The sequence below is a fragment of the Myiozetetes cayanensis genome, unplaced genomic scaffold (genome assembly GCF_022539395.1).
Source record: "Myiozetetes cayanensis isolate MyiCay16 unplaced genomic scaffold, myiCay2020 scf3, whole genome shotgun sequence".
Classification (NCBI taxonomy): domain Eukaryota; kingdom Metazoa; phylum Chordata; class Aves; order Passeriformes; family Tyrannidae; genus Myiozetetes; species Myiozetetes cayanensis.
Genome location: NW_026087521.1, coordinates 61317622 through 61339401, shown reverse-complemented (window position 1 = coordinate 61339401; position 21780 = coordinate 61317622). Strand labels below are relative to the sequence as shown.

The following is a 21780-nucleotide window of genomic DNA, read 5'->3' as shown; positions in this document are numbered from 1 at the left end:
ATTTTACCAAATGATAGAAAAACAAAGACAAAAAAGCAGCAAGGAAAAAATAAGTTGAAATGTACACTGGAGCATAAACTCTTCCTGAAAAGTTGACAGGTTGGTGACACATGTTCTATAAAGCAAAACATTAAAGATATCTCAGGTTATGCTGTGGTTGGAAACACATTCCAATATATTAATGACCCTGTGACTACATTAAACTTGCACAATTGAAGCACCAACACTAAGTACTACAGATAAGGTTAGTCTTACAAAATCTATAAAAAACCTTGAAGGCAAAGCCCTTAAACTACCTACACCATATCCTATAGAACAGGCAAATATTTCCATCAAAAACAGAACAACCTTTGTTTGACATCTTTGGGACTTCTGCTTTGTTATGACTCTTGACTTGAAATTTCTCCTTCCCTTTTCACTTCAGCTTCACTCCACACTCTGCTCATCTTACCCTCAACTACCACACTCTGTCCCCCTTTCCTTTGTTATTCTATTTGGTTCTCCCTTCCAAAATAAATCCACTTGCATTTGCTTCACAAAGCTGCCTGTATAACACAACCACTTCAGTCACTCCGCCTTTGTGTCAGTCTTTCTTCTAGTCTGAAACAAAAAGGTTTCTCAGTCTAGTGATACCTATGAAAACCCATTGGCAAAAATCTCACTTAGGAATTTACATACAAGATGCATCCTGTTGTAAAATCTTTAAACCTAGTCCTGATTCCCTGGTTCAACAAAATCACTTGTAGGCCATCTGCTCATGTGTATCTACGTACACCTTTCCTAGCTGACGTGATTTGGAAGTTTTCCAATCTTTGTCTGCCGTGACTGTGTCTTTACAATAAATATAGTAAAAGCATTCCTTTATCCAGCAATTTTTATTTTTGGAAGGTAAATACCAGCTCTTTTATTGTTACATATTTTTATTGTTACATGACTCACCACTTCAACTGCATTTGCCTGCAGCTTCAAAAAGCTGGTAATAGCAAAACCCCCTCCCCTCTATACATGCTGTTCTTGGCAAAAAAAGCAGTTATGTACAGATACAAATTCCTAGATGCTAAAGTGATGGGAGCTGCTCAGTATCATCTCAACAGACTGTCTGTAACTACCCAGAACCCAGCTCTGGGTGTATACACAAATGTGTCTGTGTCTACATGATATAAACAGTGTTGATAGCAACTGTTTAAAAAAACATACAATGAAACCTCAAGACTATTTATGCTTGATCTGAAAATAATTTCTAAAGCTGCTGCATATAAAAGAAAAAGAAATTCAGTATTATTCTTTTTGTGCCTTTCTTTCATCTTTGAATCTAGGCAAAACCCTGCATGGTAACTGCTGGAGGGAAGAGTTGAAAGGGCATTTCCTTTGACAACCAACAGAGCTTTGCTACCCCAAACTAAATTAAAGTTAAGAATTTTTTTCTGTATGGCCAATTACTAGGGTTGACATCCACCTAGAAGAGCCTTGCCTCATAATATCCATACAAACACACAGACATTACATTCCTGTCTGTCCACACCATCTGTGCGTGTGGTCTGCAGACACGGGATTCCTGTCCATCCTCACTGTCCCTGTGTTTGGTCCACAGAGGAAGGATTCCTACCCAAGCACACAGCAGCACATGTGCAGTACAGAGTTGGACAGATGATTCTTATCCATTCTCCCTGCTCTTGCATGCAGCACACAAGCAAGGAGGACCACAATTAAACACTTTTTTTTTTGTTGTTCTTCCAGTACATGTTGATTTCTCCCACCCAATGGGCACCATAAAGCACACTGTAAAGCTTAGAAAAAAGTCTTAAAAAATTCCATCTCTGCTACAGAAACACTAAAATTTTTGTGAAGAAGACACTTGAAAGGTGCACAAAATGAAGATATGTATGTATTAAAAAACATATTTCCCCTTAGGGGAAAAAAAAAAGAGAAAAAAACTAAACTGAGAAGATACAGTCCTTATTACTTCCACAGAGCAGGCTTCCAAGTTTTAAACAACTTATGTATGTGTGTGTTCTTAAGGATCACTATACACTATATTGCTTTTATTATTTTTTTCAACACCATTAATGTCAGCAGTTGGCAGAAGTTTGGGTTGCTAGCTGTAATAAAGGAGGCAAAGCCAAGATTACATCTTCTAGTGTTTAGGAGATGGAGGGCACACTGGCTTGGTATCAGAAATTATGGTTATAATTCATGTTAAGATGAAAAAAGTGAGAAGAGTAATTTTTTAAACTACTTAAAGGATTAAGAGGGGTACAACAGTGAAACTGAATGTTAAAAAAAGCTCAACTCCCCCCCTCCCCAATAAAAATCCATTGCAAAAACAAGAGATATCTAGGTTGTTCAGACTCTGCAAAGAACTTGTCTGGAGTTAGCTGTGAGAGCTCCATTTATTTTTTGTTTACTCAACTACAGGAAATATTTGTATTCACACTAAGACAGACAGGCATTGGTGGTAAACAGAAAGAAAGAGAACAAAAGACTAGGTTCTGTGACTGTAAAGTTGTACGCAAACAAAGAGAACAAAACCTCTAATAAAATGGCCACCCCTTAACCAAGGCTGTATTCAACATAAAAAGACCTCTCCCCAGGCACCAGTACTGTGATCAGAGTTTTAACACATATTTGGAGACTAAAGCTTTACAGAAGTTGAGAGACTAACATTTACCTACAGTACTGACAACCTAAAATTGTGCAACATGTTGTTGTAAAGGTAGATTACTTGTATTTATAATTGAGGGCACCTGATCAGGAAACTGATCTTATATCGCCATGATAAATGTTTGGTTGTGCCAAATAAAATCATACAGCAATCTTTTGACAGCTGAGTTAGAGACTTACTTTGTCTTCATGCACAGTCTTGTACTAATCCCTGAAAGGACACACAGCAACCATTCCTTTATTTTGTGTTCATCGCAGGTCTGCTCAGAGACAGTTCAACACAACTGCCCGAAAGATGATCTGCCAAAATCATTAACTCGTACTTGACAGCGTCATCTCCAGACTCTCATTCAAGGGAGGGGCTGGAGGCAGAATCTCCATCAGTATCAGCTTTCTCATCTTGTACCTTTTGGAGCTGGCAGCTGTTTCCAGACTCCTCACAGCCTCCCAAGTTAGCAGCCAGCAGAAAAATCTCCATCCCCTCCCTACATTCACAAATGTCAAGTGGCAAAACCATGACCTCCAGGGAAAAGCTGCACAGCTTTTCTCTGGTTGTGAATATTTTTTCATCTTAGAAAAGGGCTATAGAAAACAGCACGTACTTATTAAGGAGTAAAATGCATCACTTGTTCAGCACCAAAACAGGAATAGTCATTTTCCTAAGACTTGGATTCTTCAGAACATAACACCATGAATTTAACAGAACTGAGTGAGGGGAATCTGCAGCCACCAGCAACCCATCCATTTGCAGAAGCTAATGCAAGTAACTGATGCTTAATTTCATAAATCTATGTCTCCTTTTGACAAACCCGCTATACTGCCCTAGCAATTTCCCCAACTTGGTATGTAAATTAGGGAAGGGTTATTATCAAGAAACTAGTCCTAATTGACAGCATATATCTTAAGATTTCCAACTGCAAGATGAAACTTCCATTTTCCCCTGCAATACATATTCATTACCCTGAGATTTGGTGTACTAGACTAGGCTGAGACTGTTTCAAATAGGGAAATGATTTTCAGAATCTAAGGAGCTTAATACAGTGGATAAAAAAAATATCTGCAGACTGAGAGGTATTTCAGTATTCAGAAATACCTGAGATTACTGTTCATCAACAGTTCACTGTTTATTGAAGGTGAAGTTCATTCCATACAGTTGAGACCTAATTTTTTCCATTATCAATTTTTAAGATGGTGGGGATTAAAATTCTCTTTTGTAGACTACGCATTTTTCTCTTCTCGAGCAAAAAAAGCCCTGATTTATTATGTTACTCCCAAAATAACACAGTAAAATCACAAATATGCAATATATTCTATCTTATAGATCATTAATTTTCATTACATATTTCTATTCTTTCCATCATTCCCCCTTCAAGTAAAGAACACATCACTAACACATTAAGTCATACAACTGTTAATCTGTAATCTACTTGAAACCTTCTACATATTTAGTTTATGAACCCAATCAGTCACCTCATATCTCTGACTTCACCTTCTCCTTTACACATTTTTGGAACACACCTTGAATCATCTATCACCTCACCAGTTACAGACCTTGCACAAATTAAAACCAATACTAAAGCTGGTGAAATATCTTTCAGCTTTCTGCCACTACCCTTCTACTGACTGGTGAATTGCTTTTTATATAAGATAGTTGTTGACATCACAGGTTCATAAACCTTTTCATCCAAAGACAAGTAACCACAAATAAAGTCCTACTTTATAGGACTTAGCACAGAACTGTTCAGTGTGTTGTGTGTTCCTTGGGGAATAATACCAATAAATGCAGGAAGAGATAAGCATATTGTACCAAGTTAGCACATTTTGAATGAAGATGAGGTAAAGGGACATGTGTCTCCTAGACAATTGTCAGTGTGTCAGGTAAAACAGCCCAAATGAAGAGGAATAATTTAGTATAGAAAAACCTGCATCCAATCAATGAAATACCAGTAAGCATGGTTACACACCCATCTTGGAAAATCACAGTATTTTTGCTGAGTTCAAACCAGCAATTCAAAACCTTCCTGTATCTGAAATTTTGGTGTGAAATTGCTCCTTCTTCCCCAAAAAATATGTTCATGGGTTTATCTCATCAAGATTTTTTACATGTTTACATGTTTAAGTGGAATCCTCCCTGTCGCCAACACTTCAGAGTTCCCTGAACAATGGGTCTAAATGACAAGATTTAAGTGTAATCATAAAATCACTCTATTTTCCGGTCATCCTTCAGACATCATCAATTCAAATACCAAGAGAGTGATGACAAACCAACCCAGCCATGAGGACCAATGGTCAGAGAGTCTCAAATATTTTACCCCTGAGGCACATCCTGACACTGGACAACGACCAGGGAGCAGTCATGTACGGGTCCTTCCCAACTACCCCACAAACCACAGAAGTTAAGCAAAAGAAGATGCACCCATAATTGTATTCTTTGAGTGACCAACTATTTTGGCAATCTTGAGCTCATTCTGACCACTCTTTCTGAGCTTTTGAATCTATCTCATGACTCATCAGCTAACACAGAGACTGTCAGAAACTGAGGGAGGGTAACTGTTCTCAACATGAATGTTGTAGCAAAGAAGAAATAGAATTAATTACATAGATAATCTGTTGGATGTATGCATTGTAAAGACCTGCTCTAATATATTCTCTTTATTTAACTGAAAAATACTGGGTATCAGATCAGTGGTTTGTGTCACCATAACTACAGTAAACCACTGTAGTATGGTACAACTGTGATGTGAAATGACAGTGAGTATTTTTACATTGCACTAATGTGCAGAAATACTACTCACAGTAGTATTTCACAGACAAAGGAATGATTATTTTTCAGGTCTCAAATTAGATATCCTAGTGCAGTCTTATGAAGAAACCCACGCTTACTGAGTATTCTTAACTCTTTAATACTGCTGAAAAGCCTGATTCTCCCAGTGTAGTTTAACAGTCTTCCCTGATATCCATCCCCATCAAGTTGGTCACTTACAAAAATGGGATATAGGGTTTTTCAGCTGCTAACCTAGACTTGTCCAGCAATCCTGATTTTCTAATCAGAGGCAATGTTGCCTACATGACTTACTATAGGAGTTCATAAGCCTTGAATGAGAGCTACTGTGTATATGGCCCTAGATGCTGACAACTATCCAATCGATTTAAATTTATTTGTGCAAACTTTTAGTCAATTAAAAAGCAGTAAAGCTAGAGCATGAAAATCTTAATATATTCAATAAATGGAGGAATATTTCTAACAGAATGAAACAGGTTTTAGAAACAAACTTGGATTTGAGGACAAACTTGGGATTAGTCCATAGCAACAGCAAGGGGCTCACGTGAACACACATTATTATTTAGTCATACCAGAGGCAAAGGGTAAAGGTAAAAGAAGGAGGGAGAGGGGAATGGGAGTTTAAGTAATACCACAGAAGGGTGAAATGCTGCCCCCAAAAAGACTGCTGACGCTGCACTGAGTGCTGTTACCGTGCTAATAGGTGATTAAAACCGGTGGGAAAAAAGTCTGGAACACACGGCGGGGAGAAGGTGCTTTCTTTTAATCTGCAAGGACTTCTTGTGCCCTGCTTCAGGAAGGGCTGCTCAACAGCATGACAAAGCCTTGCTTTCTGTGCCTGCTCAGCTGCTGTCAGGGTGCTGGGGTCTGCTCCTGGCAGAAACCTCCCCCTTGACAGAAACAATTACTGAGGAGCAAAGCCTGGCAAAACAAGCAACGCTGTGATTGATAATCTGGGTGGATTACAGGCCTTCGACAAAAGCCACGATGCTTAACTTTGACAGCTGGTAATGCTTGATGAGAGCCAATTAGTGGATATATATTCACTTCAGCCAGAAGTTTCTTCTGTTTCTAGTCCAACAGCTTCCTGAGTAGGAAGTGTACAGAGTGATTTCCTCCACTTTGGCCTGCTCACATATATGCCAGCTACACTGTTAGTACAGCTAAGAATATACTATAAAACCTACATATTTTGGCACCTTTGTATATTAAAGCCAGTAACTGAAAAGCTGCAATTGACCCTCCAGATAGTGGTGGTACAAGAACCTGAAAAGAGATGACTTTACACAGACTCTACAGACCATGCAGTGTACAAATGAGGCTGTGAGTGCACTATTTATTTAACAAACCCCTATAAGTGATAATAGTTCTCAAAATGTTTCACTGTTCCTTGAAAAGTTTCTGGTAAAGTGCATTAATCTGTTGCTTTTTCAAATTGCTTCACCTGGCATCCAGAGAATACCAGAATTCACAGCCTTCTGTGCCTTCTGTTCTGCCCAACACATGCAGAAATCTCTGACATGATCCCTTAGAACTCATCTGCCTGTTCTTTACTTTCTTATCACATGGGTTTTCCTTCCCCACTTTTGCATCTATTTACACTCTTGCTAGTGCAAGTATGTGGGTACTGTGGTGAAGAGATCAATAAACAAAGATGGATCCAAGTGCCCTGAATCTTATCACTCATTTCAAATATTAACTTTTCTTTCTCATCTATAAAAAACCCAACACCACCACCCTCAGACAACTTAGAAACCTCCACTCGTTGAATTTCAGAGGGGACTGTCACACTGCTGGGACTTCTTAGAAAACAACAGTGGTTCTGTCACAGAAGAAACACCACTACATTTAGCAATTACCTGCAGTGATTGTATCCATGTCACCTGAAGAAGAAATTTGCTTGCTAACAGGGTGATCAGACATGGTTTCAAATCAGGGCAGCTAAGGCAAAGCAAAGAGCTAACTGCATGCCTCTCCCAATCTGAATTATTTCATCAAGCGAGGGTGGTAATAAAAACTGCCAGCAGTGTGGTCATGCTGATACAGCTCCACGGCAGTAAGAGGAAAATGCTTGCCTGTCAGTCTCCTTTGACCTGTTTTACATTCTCTTGTTATAAACAGAAATGACTCCAACGAGTGGAATTTCACGTTGGAAAAGTTCACAGCACAGGAGTGTCAGGTGTCAGAGTGCAGGGTTTCCAGGGAAGCAAGTAACAGTGAAAAAATAGCATTTTTGGAGGGAGAAGCTATTCTAGAATCTAAAATTCTTTCCTTTTTCCCATGATCCCATGAACTACATTTACTTGGAAAACCAGTCTTGGAAAACCTTGGCCTCATAAAGAAAGTCAGTCAAAGTCTTATAGGGAAGAGGCACAAAGTAGCAAAGGGAAAGCAGCTTTGGGACTTGCTTGGCTACATGAAATACATATTAAATATTGTATAAATGCTAACTATTATTACTGTGGGAACTGCATTTGTGGCAATGGTAAATAACAGCCTCTCAAATTCATGCTGGCACATAGAGGAAGGAACATATAGAGCACATAGAAGTAGAAGGGAACAACAGGTATTAAAGATTCCTCTGAAAGGCAAGCAAGCTGACTACATAACCCACACTTCCAACAGCAGGAGGTTTCTATCTCCCCTCAGTAAAAGAGAAAGGAACTCTTTTCACTAAGTCTAGTTTAAGCAAACAGCAAGTGTGTCTATGGTAAGAACATGAAAGTCTTTTTTTTCCATAACACATAGAAAAAACTAGCAATGATCTTAAATTGCACTAAGTAACATTACAGATTACATATAATGATAAAGACAGACAAGTCATAGAAAAGGCTTTCCAAGACTGAAGGTCTCCTTCACTTACAGTCTTTAAGAACAGTGTACAGGTGTAACTGGATAAATCAAGTGGGTTCCACAGAGCTCACTACTATTCAGTATTTTTCACTAACAGTTTGCATGATAGAAGGAAATATATGTTTATGAAATACGTGGAGAAAGCTTAAGTTGACTGGTTCTGTGAGTATGCTAAAGTATAGGATGAAAACTCAACATGGTCTTAAAAGACTGAGGAACTGATCTGAAAATAACTTTTATTTAGGAAAAGGCAGCATAATAAAAAATGTACCCAGTATAAACCTAACCTGAAGTCACACCACTTAAAATGAAAATTTTGATATCCTGTCATCAATAACACTGAGTCAAGCTAGCTCCTGGTAACTTTTGCTATTATAAAAGAATCCAGAATAACTATAAAATATAATAGTACAAATGAATATGGTGATTTACAAACAACTACTTTGAATAATGCTCCATGCTCTCAAAAAACAGACAGTAATACTGTTCAGAGCATCCTAAAAATTGTAACACCACTACTTTGCATTTATGGCATGGCAATGCCTAGAGATGCCGGTCAAGTCAGGCCCCCACTGTGCTAGACATTGTACAAATACAGAAAATGACAGCCTTTGCTACAGACAGCTCCTAGTAGAAAACCCCAAGCATTTAAGGCTCAAAGCCCACAGACAGGAAAACCTCAGCCCATTCAGATGTGCCTTCCCTTTACCACTCAAAGCTGAAGAGTAGTACTTTGCTCCGCTGCAATACAAATATCCCGATCCTTAAAACTCAGCCTGACAAGGGGAGGAATAAATGCCAAACAGGCTACTTTCTAACAGATGAGCGGTGGATGTGCTGCCACAAAGCAGGCCAGGGCTCCTTGGGCCCCTGTGGATTCCAGTGTGACACACACGGCGGGGGCTCCTCCATGGCGCACAACCCGAGCGCGCGGGCTGGCGCTCGCCGCGCTACATCTGGACCTGGTTAGACAACCTCCAGCTCTGCTCTCTTGCATCAGCCCCGGCCCCCTCTGGTGAAGCAGCCTCCCAACCACTGCTTCTCCACGAACTACCCACGGAGACAAAGTACCCTGGGAGGAAGTAAATTGGGACCACATTAGCCGGTGACCCTCGCCCTGCAATCGGCCTGGCTTTCCAGTGATAGAGGAAATCCCTCACACAAACTGACAAGCAATATGAAACAGGCAGCTCCATTTATTGGGAAGCCTGGTCAATGCCGAGTGCCTCATTAGGAAATGGTCTCTATATTGAGGCACATTCCTGCAATTCAGAGCCTAGAAACTCTAAATTAAAACAACATTGATGCCATATCCTCTTTCCAAACTGCCTCTCTTCATCCAAACTTTAATGCACATACTTAGAGCAACTAAAGAACCAAAATGTCTTTGGCAGGACTCCGTCCCTCTCTTTTGCAGCAGCGCCCTTGCCCTGGGAGCGACCAGGAACCAGTGTTGGGAAAGGAGAAAGGAGAGTTACAGTGAGGAACACCAGCAGTGTTCTCCAGGATCTGTACAACCTTTCCTTGATGAAATCTATGTGTCTTTGCCAATATTTTGAACTAAATAAAAATCACTTGAAATTATCAGAAGAAGTTTTTGTTTTGTGAGAGTGTTGTATCTTTCTACACTCTAAGAAAGGTCAGTTAACAGCAAGTCAGTCAATAGTAACCAGCACAAGCAACGAAAAGGCATAATCCAAATCCTATCCTACACACTTGGATCCATTCACACTCACTATTGCAGCACGGCCAGAAAATTGCTTTCCTAAAGCACTATCTCTGTCAGAAGCTCTTTCCAGCTCTTTCCAATTTGCAGTGAGATTCAGCAATCAGACCTGTGGTACCACAGCATGCATAACTCTTCCCACAAACCACCCCCTTCCGATATTGCTCAGCATTTCTATTTGCATCCTACGTACGTGGAAATGGGAATCTTTTAGTCAACTGTGTCTGCCCGCCAACTGAAAGAGCTGCTTTCCCACCACAAAGTCTAAGCATTTCCTAGTAATGGGATGGATGGAAACACCAAATACTTATCAAGGAGCTCAACAGCTCTGAACCAGAAATTAGCGAGGTCAGGCTCACAGCTCTGAATCTGAACGGTTGAATAAACCTTTTGGGTTCCAGAACTGCCTTTCAAAGTCTTCCAGAACAGCGTGATTAGTGGCATCACTTGCCTTTCTTGAACAGCTGTGTTCAACATGTGCAAGTCTGAAAGATTTTTTCATTCACAATTTCTACTCTAAATTTAAGAATTGCAGCTGAACTTTTAGGAAGTTCCTGAAATGTGATACGGTAAACACAGACGGACCCTTGTTCTCAAGATGCAGAAAAGGGTCCATGTAGAGAAAGCTTAAACTGATGAAGCAGCATAGTTGCTTTGGTGGAAAATATGAGGCTGGTGACCTGCAAAAACTGAAGAGGACTGCAAGGGCCAAGTACACAGAATATTTGCAAAGCACCTAGAAAAATGAGATTCCCCTTGACTGCATCAGTAATGAGGATACTGTAAAACCTCATCACCTTCTCTTCTGACCCATCTCCTACTTCTGGAACTGTCAAAGTGTGATTTGAATTTATGCAGGAGAGTATATACCAAAACTACTGGAACTGGAAAAAATAAATGGGATTTCAGATTCCCTGCAACTTCCAGAGGTGGCAACTATTACTGTCCTATTAGAAGCAACTTTGAGGAGTTTTTCCTTTGATGTATGGAAAGCTGTACACAAAAAAGGATAAAAGATGACACATCCTTAAATAGGAATTTTAAGGATTCTAGGATAGAATTTAAGAAGGATGTGTCAAACCTCTATTTGGTCACATAAATGTTTCTCAGGTATTTTTAAAATATAGTTTAGATTGTTTACATGTAAACATGTGTCCTGCCTTGGGAATTGTGGATGTATTGGAGAATACCTGTGATTTGATACTGACACTACAAATATAGCTTTTATTTATACTAGTTATAGCACAGATAGCACAGATCTGTTGAGGAGATTACTTTCTCCTTTCTTCCTTTTTTTTTTTTTTTTAAAGATCACAGTCTTGGACAATCTTAAATAATTCCAAGTCTTTACAGCTGATGGTAGTTTTGGAAACAGAAACTTAAAAGGCATTTGGATAGTCCAGTGAATTTTTTGAAAAAGGACAATTGCTTCAACATCAGATCAGAACCGGTCTCACTTCACATCAAGAACAATTTCAAATTAATCTCCTTTGCAATTTTAGTTAATTTGGGAAATTAAGTATCCCACATCTATACAGAAAAGCACTTAGAATGGGTATCCTTATGGAAAATGGCCACATCTTTTTAGGAACAGCTACTGTAAGACTGTCCAGCACTGAAAGATAATTATATGAACCACAACAATGTTTAAAAAATCATTTAACTGAAACCTAAGTCATTACAGATAAGCACAATCTTAATACACTAAATATACACAAATTTTCAGCAGGAAAAACCTCACCACAAAGTACTAAAGACTGTTCCATCTACCCAAAAAGTACAATCAGAAAAAACTGGGAAAGGAAAGGGCATGAAAGCACTTGAATTTAAACTTAGGTCAGCAAGAACTAAGAACAAAATTTTAACTTCTCTTTGAATGAGTGTTAACATATATTAAGGCTGCTACAGCAACAGACAATTACATGAAGAAAACAAGTGCTTTATATTTCTGTGAGCACTTATGAATCCTGTTTTAGTAGAAGATCCCCTGGCTGACCAGCAAAAGTAATTACAACTCCTGCTCAAAAGTAAATAATACAAGACTGTAAGACACACTTCTTACTTGTTCTGAAGCTGGTATAAAAAAATCCCAGAACTATTGTTCTTAAATTAAACTGTAAATAATTGTTATCTTAAACAACATGGCCAATAACCTACTTGTGTTTCCTAAGGAAGAAGCAGAGAAATCTCTTATCACAAATCAGACCTGTTTCTGTCTTACATTCTTTGACAGCAGCAGAAATCATCTGGTTGACAGATGAAATGTTGCACATAAAATTTTATGAAGATGGAAATGGTGGCACTGAAGAAGTTGATACTGGATTGGCAGTAGCATATGTGCTATTACTAGGAATGTGGTAAGGGAATAACTCAGAAAAACCCACCAGAAGTGCTGAAGTGAAAAATCTACACAGATCTTTTCAGTTCCTAAATCTCCTACTGCAAGGGATGCCCGTTGCTTCCTCTGTGTTTTACTGGCAATATACTTTTCACATTGCATTCAATACTGAAATATGGTATTAAATTCTTGAATAGAAATATACTTTTTCTAATTGTTAGGCCAACACAAAAATATCTAGGAAATGAGAGAGGCCAGAAACAGGAAAGGACAAGCACGAGATCTCCAAATGCCTGCTCCAGGAGCTGGCATTCCCATATGGTGCTTCTGTCACAGGTTAGAAATCACACCAGAGACTGTGTGGTTTAACACCTTCATATCTGAGCTCTACAGCAAGGAGAATCTTCTTCCATATATGCTTCTTCCCCAACAAGGTAAATACAAACCACTAAGAGAAGGATCATTAATTTTCCCTGAATCTGTGATTATTTGTGCCTGTAGAGGATAATAACCAATGTCCTCTTCATTCACAGTTTCCTATACATTCTATCCCACGTTTACTACTCAGGGACAGAAAGAAACTTTCCTCACTGTTGAGTCTTCTTCTTTCTCACTGTGTTTCACAGACTTCATAACCTGCAGCTAGTTCGAAATTGTTATTTATGCACTTTCTATCCCAACACACGACAGGATTATACATTATTAGTTCCATAAATCAAGATGATAATCCCATACCAGATTATCAACCAGTTTCGTTGCCAGCCTTCGTCTACCCACCTGCTGCTTGAGCTGTTGCACAAGACGGTCTTTCTCTCGTTTCAGTGCAGCCACTTCATCTTGGGTCTTCTTCTTAGAGGATGAAAGCTCTAGCAGAGCAATATTGGCATCTTTTTCACTAATGGCAGCAAGAAGGGCTTCTTGTCTGAAAAAAACCAACAAAAACCCCAAACAGACGACATTATTATCCTGCAAAATGGAGAGGAAGCCTTTACAAAGTGTTGAACCGTGATGCTGTACCAGTGAGCAACTCTGAAAAGCAGTAGTAAATACACTTGTCACAGTTATATGTCCCTTGGTGGAACAGGAAATCAAGACCCACCCACCCCCTAAATGACTGTACTGATAGCAAACAGTTGCTTATAGGATAAGAAAAACATACAAAAATATGTTCTTATTCTGCACTCAGCTTCTCAGTTTTTAATAACTAACATTTATTATTATTCTGGCTGAACATTTTCATTCTCTGTAATGTTCTAAGCATTTCCAGAGCAGATAATGAGAATACACCCACAAACACTGGACGAATCATGACTTCTGTGTTAAATTACATTAGGTTAGACCGTCTATTCATGCAGCTATTTTAGAAAGGTGTCACGTGACAATTTTACTGAAATCTCTCAAACAATACAGTATATTCCCAGAAGGAAATGGTGACAGAGACATTTTTGTGCTACATAACATATGTTGAAATAGATGCCTTCAAGGATGCTTGAACTATTCTTTGACTTTTCTTGTGAATAACCAATAAATAAGAACATTCTGTAGCAAGATCGTGAGCCCAAAGCACTATAATAACTAACTCTGGAAAACCAACCTTGTCACATTCTTTCAAAAGAGAAAGAAAACTCTTACAAATAGAATTCAAAAATATTTTATAGATACTGGGAAGAAAGGAGACAGAGATAATTACCCTGATCATAAACCAGCAGTTCTTACATGAACTCAGAGGATTGCTCTGTGTTAGGGAAAACAACTATTTATGTCCTTTGACCTTAACTCTCACCCTAGCTAGTGCAGATAAATCAGGATGTACAACAGGACATAAAAGAAAACTTCGGCCTTATTGCCCAATAGGGTAGGGGTGGTTTGTCCCCCCTCTCATCACCTTGCAAAGAAGGAATAAAATGAAGTCCTAACCATTTGAGGTGGTGGTGGTATGACAGATGACATCATGCAGAAGTGATGATGAAAGATAAATTGAATACTACAGATTTCCTTTCACCTAAAGATGTAGTTGAAAATGCAGTTAAATAATAAAAAAAAAATCAAATTCCCAAATAATAAAAAATTTTATATGCTGTAGTTTATAAACAAAAGCATGTTAATATTGATAATCTCAGGGAAAGATTTAAAAAAAAATCGAATGTACTAAAAGAATTTTGCTAATCGTGTCAATAGCAATTATTATATGAATAACACTGCCTTCACACTGAAGTCTTTTATTAAAGATGCAAGGAAAGCATTCTAATAGAATGGTATCAGGAAAGAACTACATGTGCCACCCTGCTGAAAGATCTGAGACAACAGTAGCCTCTGAGGAGCAGCTCAGGGCTACAGCTTAATAACCCAGCCTGGCAGCAACCAGCCCAGCACTTCTGCCCACAGTTATGTGACAAGCACGCTCTCTCCACAGCCCCAGAGCAGCGACCACAGGTCCTGAGGTTGTTGCACTCTGAGAGCTGCATGGGTTAGACAGCACATTTATTAAGCTCCTGTCATCTTCTACAGATGATACTACTACTGCTCCCACTTGAAAGGTGTGAAACTTTGCTAAGACATTCACCCACGAGTGATGATGACTGCTTTCAGATGAGCAAGAGCTGGGATGGAAGAAAAACTTCTGCTCACACATCGCCAGGTTTAGGCCAGAAGAAGGTGACCAGTGTAAGACCTGGCTTTCTTCTTATCCCAGTCTGTGACTGAGCTCTTAGAAATATTTGAGTGAAACCTTAAGACCTCTATCACTGCACAGCAGAAGAAACTAGAGCATAAGAATAAAATTGCTAAGAGGTGATCTCTCCTCCTCTCTTCAGTCACGCCAACCATAGCCTAAGTTTTGCTGCAGCAATCAATACAAACAAGTTTATTATCAGGATCCCCAGTGAAGCCACTGTGTCAAAAACTGAGAAAGAATCATGTATTTCAAGAGGAAAAGGTGTGTTTCAACAGACAAAACTGTTCATCATCTGACAGCAGAATGGGCTCACACAATGGACTTTCTGTAGGTAGAATTTCTCTCTGGGTTTACACAGGTGTTTCTTGTACATGCTAAGAGAGTTAGCTTGCTTTAAATGAATTACCAGCACATTAAAAATCTCACAGATTCAGCTCAGAGAGTACTTGGATCCTGTCTAGATCATATCTGGAAAAACTAGCTCCTTAAATTATTCCTAGCCTTTTGAAACGTAATACCACAAAGTTAAGCAAATTTCTTTAGATACTTGAGGATAAGAGAAAGATATTCTAAATACATTAATGCTATGAAGAAATACAAATATTCTGATGACTTAATGGAGGCAAAGAGTAGAAGAAAGGAAAAGGTGCACATCAGATTCCCAGTTGTAGTGTCAAGATTGTAGGTGTGGGAACGATGGTTAGTGGGTGTGTTATTATTGCCATTTTGTTTCTGTTGCTTTTGCTTTGTGGAAAAGTGTACAGTTTTGGATGTCTGCCTGAAACATGAAAAATACCAATAGAGTGAAGTGACAGAACATGATCCATGACCTCTGCTTTTTTCTAGCTATCGGTATCCTGGGAAAGACAGGCTGGCTTGGAGCTCTGGTCATTTTCACTTGCTTTAGAGTAATCTGTTTTGATTCTAAAGAAACACTTATTCTTTTAATAGTAAACCCACAATCCTTGCTGATGATTCAGGACCAGAGCCAAGAATATCTCAGTAACACTATCTCCACAGCCATTACTCTGGTATGGAAATTGGAGGTGCTCAAATAGCACATAAGGCATATACCTTCTGCAACCAAATCCTTTGTTGCCCATCTTTACTTCTTAAGTGAAAACCTCAAGGCCAGGAAAATGAGATAGGGATAACAGTCCACAACTCTTTTTGGTGCTGAAAAATTTTTGCCACCCTGCCTTAGAAAAGTGAGGCAGGGGTGCTGGTCAAGAAGTGGGGTGAGAGGTGCAAGGCTTTCTGATTGTTTTCTAGAACCGAAACAAGATGAGGTTTGAACAAAAGAAAGAAAAATGTGATGTGATAAAGGCATTTTAGCTCCATTTTTGAATTCTGCAAGCTCAAGGTATACTGTTTCATATGGGAGAAGTGCAAGTGTCGCTGTCAGCTCTGTCTGTAATGGTGTGCTATTGTTCTCAACAGAGGTTGGAGCTGCCAAAACAATTCTAAAAGACCACAAAAAGCAAATATCACCAAGCAAAAGACAAGGTTTGTGACTGAAGAGCACTACAAAAGTGACTTGTTTCTTTTCTTGAGAGCTGTTATCCCCAGGGAGACCAGAAGAACATGCTGTAAGACAGATGAGGTGGCAAGAAGGAGAAAATGGGCTGCTGTGTGAATGGTGCTCGTAGCATGTGAACAAACCTATCTGTCAGCAGTGCTGCAGGCAGTCCTAGAGGCTCAGTCGGTGGTACAGGCTGAACTTCTTCAGTTCAGAGCACTGGGGGGAGTCCTGAAATGTTCTAATAGGCAGGTAAAACACGTACTTGCTGCACAACCCAAGGTGGTTGATCTTCTAAAATGCTGGCTAATGCCAGAGTCACTAAACAGACACAGCTCACTGAAGTTAGTTCAGGCATTTCAGGTGCTGGTAGTAGTTTAGCTGTGGCAACATCAACTGAGCAGGGGAAAACTGCCTGTTTCTCTCTCCATTTGGGCAGGTTCTGGAGGCCGAACCGAGCTGTGTAGCAGCTCACAAGAGGTAAGCAGGCTTTAAAACAGACTGAATATTACCAAAGGAAACCCAAAATGGAAACAGTGTAGAAAAATCTATTGAAAACAGGTTCAAGATTAACTCCAAATTGCACAAAAAGAGGAGGATTTATTTTTTTTCTTCTATCTAAGCTGAAGCCTTTCAGTGAATGTGGATCATGATCAATACAGACTGGAGCTGTATTAAGACCAGCAGGTTAAATTCTTAAGAGACAGTGGTAGGTATAATTTGAAGATGATTATCAACATATTTGTTCTGCTTGCAATCTTACAAAAATAATGCAAAGAAAGATGGGTTTGTCTTTTTTAAATAGGAGGCTACAGAATAGTTAGATGTTAGTAGAGCTGCCTCTGGAGTACTTTGATCTCGTGCTTACAGAGGCCCTAGAAAAAAAGACATGCACAGATGAGATTTCTTGTATGGCTTGGGTGAGGATAAATAAGTGATTTGGTAGTTTGAGTGACCAAGTATTTGAATGAACTCAGAAAATAAGAAACTACAGCTCATACAGATTCAGTTACCAACTCCTACTAGCACCAAAAGACCCCAGTGTGCAGTGTGGTCAAAACCATAACACATCTCCTGGGAGTACTGCACACAGCCAGTCTTGTTTCATTCCTCTTTTTCCTCTTTGGTGAACCACCACATATTTCTGCAAATGGGGACACGAGACTTTCTAACTTCTCAGTAACCCTCAGCACTGCAAGACTAATGTGCTGGATTCCTGCATAATAAGCTCTAGCAGGGTAAGTCCAATAAGTAGTAATAAAAAAGGTTCATCCACAACACTAAAAATGTTTTAACTACCAGGGTAGCCAAGTTTGTCCTCTGGCTTACAAATACTAATAGAATCAAGATGTTTTCAAATGGGTTTCTACAGCACTTGGTTTCAAGAGACTACATAATTCCTTCACAGCTCCTTCCTAATGAAGGAGAGGAATCTGTTTGGTAAAACACAACAGAAAGCAATTTTTCACTTTGCAGTACTGTTCTCAGGGTCATAACACTGGAATATTTATCAGTTGTATAATTAGAAAGAATAACAGGGCTGCAAACAGTGCTGAATTAATGATGCCTCAAAACATCAAAACTATACATATGCATTAAAAGAATATGTTTACATATGCCAGAGAGAACACACGTTCCATGTAGAAATGTTATAAACACATTGTTCTATAACATTTTATTTTAAATTATGAGATTTCTTCAAATGTGGAGTATTTCTGAAAGCATGTATGAGATAATATAAAAGCAGTATTGAGATCAGCAGCAGCTTTGATTTTAATGTCCCAGAGGAACTGGGATAATCCCATCAGGCCTAGTTGCATTATAGGGATCAAATCCGTTTTCCTTCTGATTGGCATTAAACTACAACATTTAGGAGTCCAACACAAATTTGAAGAGCTCAGGTAGCTATAATCTCACGGCAATCCAGTCAGTTCCTTCAACAGAGACTGCTGCTCTCCTGTGAGGGATGATTAACCTGCCAGCATTTTCAACCTGGCAAATTAGGATGAACTGTAATGGTGGTTGTTGAGCCTTTAGTACACATGGAAATTTTCTCCTTTTTCATAAACTGTTGACTCACAGTAAGGGCATCAGTCACCCCAGAATGAAAGAACTGGCACTTGTTTCAGCTGTCTGATTTCTGCCTACTGCATTTACTCACAGCCTAAAGAAAAGGTTGATAAAAGCTTTTAATCTTTTCTATCACAGACATTTCTAAAAGTTACCCTGGTGAATCACCATTACAAGAAGAACTGTATTATTTGCAAATTAATTAAAAAACCCTCCCATGGTGTGACAACAACATAAAGAACTAGAAGGCAAAGAGTTTCAGATGCAGTACTGCAGTATTATGAGATCTAGACAGACAGGCGACAGCTTAGAACATAAAAGCATTAGGACACGGTATTTAGTAATTTCATGAGTTTAGTAGAATGACAGTGTTTGGGTGGGTCACACTTAATAAACCCTGAAAAAGTAATTTATTAATAAAGCACACCAAACAGGTCCCCTGGCACCAACATCATCCTTCTCGTCATAAACTGTGTCTGCCACTACAGTGGTAGTTCCAAACTCAACCTTTTTTGCTGGTTATAGAACATCTTCAGAAAATTAAGAAACTTCAGCTGCTCTGAACCATGTGGATAGTAGATTCCACTTTCTATCACCCTGAGATCCCGGCAATTAACAGCCACCATCCTGTCAGTACCTCACAGGGAGGAGACAGTCCTCACAGAGCTCTGGGTGTCACGATTTGGTTCTTAAAAGTAACCTTGAGAAATACTGGCAGTCAGACCAGTGAATGACATTTCGCGATGCTAATAGACCAGTACCTCACTTAATAAGCAAGTTGCCAAATTCTGCACCGGTTGTAATTTCTGCAGTGTTTAAGATGCATCTCAAAGTATCCCAAAGTGAGCAAACTTTTATCCAAAAGAAACAGTAGCAACCCCTTGCTGCAAGAGAGCAGGAAAAAAATGTAACTTGGCAATAGGTACTACCTGCTCCTTTTAATTACGGCTGGGAATAATCCAACCTCAGGGTGCAAATTAATTTCCCAAATGCAGACTTACACCTTCAGTCAAAAGGGATAATACCACACTCCTTCCATTCCTGTACCTGAATCTGCACACTTCCTTTGCCTGGCCTGGATGGCATATCAGAAGTCTTTCTCACTCCTGATCTACACTCTCACAGCTACCAAAAAAGAAATTGAAAATGCAAGCAAAACAAGTGAGATGAAAACAAGCCTTTTTTTTGTCATCAGCAAATTGAAGCCTTCTGAATATACACCTTTATAATGTCATTGCAAACATGTGACCACAACTGGAAAACGAGATAAAAATACAAATGCTTGGGGAATACAGTTGTGTAGTCACAAAAGTGATGCCCCTTTAATTTTCCATTGTATGAATGATGTGATAATAATCAACATTAATTTCAGACACAGGAAGCATTACCACTTGTACTATCCTTCCATAAAAAAAAAAAAAAAAAGACCTATAATATATTTTCCTACACACATTTTCTCTAACACCCTAATTTTCTAGGATCACAGAAGCATTACTCGTTACTAGGATCAATAACCAATGCCTTTCAAAGTCCTTTCCCTCAACATATTTGATAAAATCACAAGTAGTCCTATAAATATTTTATATTAGCTTTCCCACCAATGTTTTAGCCCTTCTTTTACTTAAGCTTTCCATTTTAATTTTACCACTTTGGCACCTGAGGTAAAAATTTGCAGTTCCTAGCCCAGCTCGTGTCTCAGCTCTGAGCACTCAGAATTGCACTACAGTCCTAGACTGTGTCTGCCAGCATATCCAGGAAAAAAAAAAAATCTAAGACTTTCGCAGAGGAACTTTCAAACCCACTACTAATTTCCTGAACTATTTTTATTGATTAATTCCTTCAGTGAAAAAGTGGCTGCTGCATATTGCAGCTGCTAAACCGATAGTACAAGAGCCTTACCTACTTGCCTGTGAAGAGTGTAAGTTCTCGAAGATGGCATATTTTAGAAGGAACTTTCAATCCTGGCACCTGATGTTAAGGGAGATCTGTCCCTATAAAGGGTAGCAATCTTTTAAGACAACTTTCCTTGTTTTCCCAGCACTCGGTGCAGAAGCTGGATGAGAGACAGAAGTACTTACAAGGCTCTCGAGTTCCGCAGAGCTGGCTTTTCTGAGAGGGGAGTCCTGAAACTGGAGTTCTTTCTTCATCTGCAGTTTAACAGCAGTGCGAATACAGCACAAATTTAAGGCATGTTTTCCATCCAGGCAATATAGGCCACCAGAATACATCCACCAGATTTTGAAAAACGGCCTTGTAAGAAAGGCAGCTCTAATTTCTTTTCCTGGGACACGGTCAAGTACAGGTTGAGCTTTAGGCTAGCACGTGGTTTCACAATCGACTTAAGCTGACACAAGACAGGCTCTTGCTGAAAGAGATGGTTCTGCTCTCCCAATTTCAGGTTCCTGCCCCGTCCCTGGTGTCGGCACCGCTGGCTGTGTATCCCAGCAGCCTGGTGAGCCACTTAAAACCCAGCCCTGAATAAACATGAGGAACCCAAATCTGACCACAGGTTCCTTATCCTGAGAGGAGCTGCAGTTCTTCATGATGCCGTGACAGTGTCAAACCCTTAGCTGCCACAGCCAGCAGTGCCAAAATGTAAGAATGGAAAGTGAATCATGGAATTCACATTGATTATAACATACCAAACAACCACAATTACTAGAGGGAAAACAATTGTCTTTATGCCTTTGTGAATCAGACCCAGGTGAAGGACGGCAGAAAGAAATTTCAGTTATATCATGAAAATGATGACAGCAATAGTGCAGTCTTACTGTGGTTCCTGATCATGTGAAAAACTCAAGTCATGATTCATAACTTAGTTGTTTCATGAAAACTATCCAATATTTATACTCAAATCAAACTGACAGAGAATCTACCTCCCTCTAAATGACTATCATGACTTATTTTTGGTTAGTATAATGTATTGAATTTCTGCATCTGTCTCATTTTGATGCTTGACAGAGTCATTCTGACAGGTGATCATACCTGCCTTTCTTTATATTTTATCTATCTATTTGCCCAAGGCAAAGGCATTTATTTAATTCTGGGGCCATATTCACACTATTCCTATCCTCAGTGTATTGTGATTCCACTTCTTTTCCTGATCAGGGGATGTTTATATAAAATTATATATAAAAATTTTATATAAAATGTTTAT

The 21780-nt window shown here is 39.2% G+C and overlaps 1 protein-coding gene across 14 annotated transcripts in view; it reads right to left on the bottom strand.

Annotated features, from left to right (window-relative positions):
• Positions 1-21780, bottom strand: part of ERC1 (ELKS/RAB6-interacting/CAST family member 1) — a 290009-nt gene that overhangs the window by 44844 nt on the left and 223385 nt on the right. For all 14 annotated transcript variants that reach the window (XM_050325542.1, XM_050325550.1, XM_050325546.1 and 11 more), the window contains one exon: positions 13138-13282. In XM_050325542.1, the coding sequence (XP_050181499.1) occupies positions 13138-13282 (145 nt within the window). The remainder of the gene's footprint in view (positions 1-13137; positions 13283-21780) is intronic.